Raw genomic sequence first — 5,000 nt, 5'->3', positions numbered from 1 at the left:
GAGCCTTTACACGAGCTTCAGAAACTCCGGCAATAACAGAACAGGCCAATCTCCCTCATCCAGAATCCCAGAATAACCAGTAGCGAGTGCAGCCTTACGGAGAGACTCAGGTAGAGCTTCTGAATGTTAGTGGACACATTTCTGTAGTTGTTGTGGAGTTACACTGATCATCTCATCATCATGTTTAACTCCTCCACAAGTGTCCACAGTTCCTGAGGTCTTTATAAGACAGCGGTGACATGTTCTGGTCAATAGTGTTCAGTGCTCGTCTGAGCTCAACCACAGAACAGTTTCAGGCTCTGCTGGATCTTCATCAGTGCGTTAGAACTGGTCTCTGTTGGCGCGTGTGGAACCAAATGTCGGCTGGTGTGTGTAAACGTGCAGATTAAGGGCCGGTAATATTATAATAAGATCCTCTTCATACGTCAGAAGGAGAGCGAAATCTGATCGACTTATTTTTTGACATGCTTGCAGAGAAAGACTCACCAGAACACAGTTACTGGGTTTCACTTTTCACGTTTTCTGGGTCGGTAGAAGCACTGGACCCGATTACAGCACTGACACATGGAGAAAAGTCAGATTTTCATGATATGTCCCCTTTAACACTAACCTAAGACAGTCCTACTGTGAACTACGAGGTTGTTATTAATTGATGGTTTATGCTTGTGTTGAAGCCGTCAGGGCACATTAATTTCTACTTATGTTTAAATAATGACATTTAACAGGGAAACTACAGGTAAACTACATTACCCATGATTCTGCAAAGAAATCTCCTCCGATCAGTGAATCACGGTGAGCAGATTATGCCACATTAGCTCTGCCTGTTCCCATGAAGCACTGCGAACGATGTAATCAAGTCTCAAGTATACTGAAATATTTTTATAGATATGCATATCTTGCATAATATACACTGTTTATTCCCTCCCACCCAACATCCGAAACATTGATACTTTGACAATTTTCAAATCACATCTCAAAACCCACCTTTTTCTGCAATGTTACCCTCCCTGACTGTCACGCTCTCCAGATTTTTTATTTATTTTATTTTTTATTTTTACTAAACCAAATTTATTTTATCCTATTTGAGTATTTTTTGTATCTTTAGAATGTTAAATGCATTTGCTATCTGATATGTATTTTAAACCCTGTTTTATTTGTACGGTGACCTTGGGTGTTTTGAAAGGTGCCTTTAAATAAAATGTATTATTATTATTATTATTACTGTTTAGATATACATTGCCAACATATTTAAATCTATAGTTTTATAATTATGTAGTGTTTCTAATTTGATGAGGTCGTTAGCAAATTGTAATTCTCTGCTTCATTAAAGCTGTTAAGTCTTGTATTTTTTTTCTGATTTAAAAAAAAATACTTTTTTGTTTAAAAGTTTGTAATGTTGTGATTCTCCTCCTGGTTGGTTTGTTTCATGGCTTATAACTCTTAAAAATCCCTATGGGAAAATACTTCTGGAAGAAAGGCAGCTGAATAAGTGTGTGGCTCTGTTGACGTTTTAAAAGAAGCACTTGTTATTTAAGCACAAGTGTGTTGGAGCTTGTTTGTCGTTTACATACAGACCTGTGAAAGCAGCAGTAATGAACAGGCTTCAGTTTCAGCATCAGCTCACACTCTCATTTACATGCAGTCACACTGACGCACTAACTAGTTGTGCAAACCTACACACGCACACACACACACACACGCACGCGTGCTCGAGCGTCCTGACAGACACTCACATGTGCTCAGACAGAGATTGTGGAGCAGAATTAAAGAGCTGTTTAATATGATCTGTCCCAGAGTTCTGTGCGTTTACTGGGTGTGTTTATATGTGATTGACAGTCAATGACTCTTTCATCACTGTATCATGTGACTGTGTAAATGTGAGAGGATTACAGTGTCTTCCCGTGGAGTGGTACAGTGTTTCTCTATAAAAACACACACACTCATCGGTGCTTCTCTGACACACACACACACACACACACACACACACACACACACACAACAGCTCATCCACTCAGTGGGAGAGGAGAGGATGGTGGGAAATGTTGCTCTGACTCAGAGTTTGGAGACGCTGCTGATGTGTTTCCAGTAATGCATGTGTGTGTGTGTGTGAGAGTGAGAGTGTGTGTGTGAGAGTGTGAACACACTCAGGGACGAGCAGCAACGTTAAGAGCATCAGACTGTCATGAGACGATGTACATCATCAGTAGCGGGTCAGAGTTCAGACCTGCACAGGAACTGGACTTGCATCAAACCGGTCTCACACCGTCAGACAGACTCCAGTGTGAACGCGTCACACACACTCGCACGCAGGGGTTCTTGTGTCCTGTGGGCAGTCAGAGGGATGTTCACTGGAGGAATGATTGAACGGTTGTGTGTGTTGTGTTTCAGAACGGTGTGTCGGGCGCTGAGGAGGTGGTGTTCTGCCATTACATCATCTGTAACGACACTCAGGAGGTGCTGCGCTTCGGACAGGTCGACACAGACGAGAACATCCTGTTACAGAGCAACCAGAGCCACCAGTACAGCTGGAGAACACACAAATCCCCACAGGTGTGTGTGTGTGTGAGTGAGTGAGTGAGTGAGTGAGTGAGAGGGAATGTGTGTGTGTGTGTGTGTGTGTGTGTGTGTGTGTGTGTGTGTGTGTGTGTGTGAGTGTATGTGAGTGAGTGAGTGAGTGAGTGAGTGAGTGAGTGAGTGAGTGAGTGAGTGAGTGAGTGTGTGTGTGTGTGTGTGTGTGTGTGTGTGTGTGTGTGTGTGTGTGAGTGAGTGAGTGAGTGAGTGAGTGAGTGAGTGAGTGAGTGAGTGAGTGAGTGTGTGTGTGTGTGTGTGTGAGTGAGTGAGTGAGTGAGTGAGTGAGTGAGTGAGTGAGTGAGTGAGTGAGTGAGTGAGTGAGTGAGTGAGTGAGTGAGAGTGAGTGTGTGTGAGTGAGTGTGTGAGAGGGAATGAGTGTGTGTGTGTGTGTGTGTGAGAGGGAATGAGTGTGTGTGTGTGTGTCAAGGTTTTACAGATGCTAGACACGTGACTTTCAAATGAAAGATTGGTATCAAAGAGCACACCCCTCCCCCCCCCCCACACACACACACCCAGGTTCCTAACCGACGACGAAGACTTGACAGAGCAGCCATCGAGTGTTAGACAGTATTCTAGATTATTACATGAGGAAGTTTTTTGTCCAATCATTAGGAACTCTATTTTTTCAGAATTTAGTTGTAGGAAATTGCTAGTCATCCAGTTTTTATATCAGCTATGCATTCTGACTATCATCAGCACAACAGTGAAAACTAATGCCATGCTTCCTAATGATATAATCTCCCAAGGTTAGCATGTACAGTGTGTGTGTGTGTGTGTGTGTGTGTGTGTGTGTGTGTGTGTTGTGTGTGTGTGTAAGGGTAACATGTACAGAGTGAACAGCAGCGGTCCTAGTACTGAGCCTTGTGGTACGCCATACTGAACTTGTGATCGATGAGACATCTCTTCATTTACTGCTACAAACTGATAACGGTCAGATAAGTATGATTTAAACCATGCTAGTAAACCATAATAGTATCAAATGCAGCACTAAGATCGAGTAACCCTAATAGCGAGATACAACCACGATCGGATGATAAGAGCAAATCATTTGTGACTCTAACGAGAGCTGTCTCGGTACTATGGTACGGTCTAAATCCGGACTGATCCTCCAGATATCATTTCTTTCTAGAAAGGAACACAGTTGTGAAGATACTGCCTTTTCTAGTATCTTTGACAGAAAAGGTAGATTCGAGATCGGCCTGTAATTGACTAATTCTGTACGATCAAGTTGCGTTTTTTAACAAGCGGTTTAATCATAGCCAGCTTAAAAGTTTTTGGTACGTATCCTAATGACAAAGACGAATTAATGATATTAAGAAGAGGATCTATGACCTCTGGAAGCATCTCTTTCAGTAGCTTAGTCAGTATAGGGTCTAACATACATGTTGTCGATTTAGATGATTTAAAGAGTTCTCAAATTCTTCCTCTCATATTAGCATGAATGAATCTAATTTTTCCTCAGGGAGACTACAATGCACTGCCTGATGCGATACTGTAGTAGACGGTTGCATAGTTATAATGTTCTCTCTAATATTATCAATCTTGTAAGTGAAGAAGTTCATGAAGTCATTGCTGCTGTGCTGCTTGGAAACTTCTGGGGTTGAAGATTTATTTCTTGTTAGTTTAGCCTCTGTGTCAAATAAATACCTAGGGTTGTGTTTGTTTTCTTCTAATAAGGGTTGAAAAATAAGCAGATCTAGCAGCTTTTAACCCTTTTCTGTACGCAGTCGTGCTCTCTTTCGTTGTACGGCGTTGGACTATTTTCTTTAATCTTCTTTAAGCGCAACGGAGCAACTGTGTCTAAAGTGCTGGAAATGAGAGAGTTTCTGTTGCAATATCGAGTTCTTCTAAGCTATCTGGGATGCTGAGCTGATGAAACTGATCAGGAAGATTATCGATAAAGAAGATTATAGATTATTAATAAAGCAATTTTTAGTGGCAGAATTTCAACCGCATCAACATTGATTCCGTGTGATAATATTAGATCTAGAGTATGGGTTAGTATGAGTAGGTCCTGACACATGTTGTCTAACTCCAATAGAGTTCAGAATGTCTCTAAGTGCCAATCCCAATGCATCTTTTTCGTTATCTACATGTATATTAAAGTCACCAGGTCGGTTTAGCCAGTCTGTCTGCTTCCTGACCTGAGCCCCAGATTGTCATGTTTGAGCTCTAAGACTATGAGCCATATTACTAGAGAGAAGAGCAGCACCATCCCAGGAGGGATGAATACCATCTCTTTTCAACAGGTCAGGTCTGCCCCAAAAACTTTTCCAATTGTCTATGAACCCTATATTATTTTGCGGACACCCTAACCCCGACAGCCAGCCATTGAGTGAGGACAATCTACTGACTATCTCATCACTCCTGCGAACAGGAAGTTCACACACCTCTTTAATGTTCATTTTAGTGATCTCCGCGTGTGTGTG

At 41.9% G+C, this 5,000-nt stretch overlaps 1 protein-coding gene across 3 annotated transcripts in view; it reads left to right on the top strand.

Annotated features, from left to right (window-relative positions):
* Positions 1–5,000, top strand: part of vps13b (vacuolar protein sorting 13 homolog B) — a 237,474-nt gene that overhangs the window by 198,579 nt on the left and 33,895 nt on the right. For all 3 annotated transcript variants that reach the window (XM_079894253.1, XM_079894254.1, XM_079894255.1), the window contains one exon: positions 2,389–2,550. In XM_079894253.1, coding sequence (XP_079750379.1) covers positions 2,389–2,550 — 162 coding nt within the window. The remainder of the gene's footprint in view (positions 1–2,388; positions 2,551–5,000) is intronic.

The sequence above is a fragment of the Squalius cephalus genome, assembly GCF_949319135.1.
Source record: "Squalius cephalus genome assembly, chromosome: 15".
Taxonomy (NCBI): Eukaryota; Metazoa; Chordata; class Actinopteri; order Cypriniformes; family Leuciscidae; genus Squalius; species Squalius cephalus.
The sequence above is the reverse complement of the archived record's forward strand: the minus strand, read 5'-3'. Positions and strand labels throughout refer to the sequence as shown.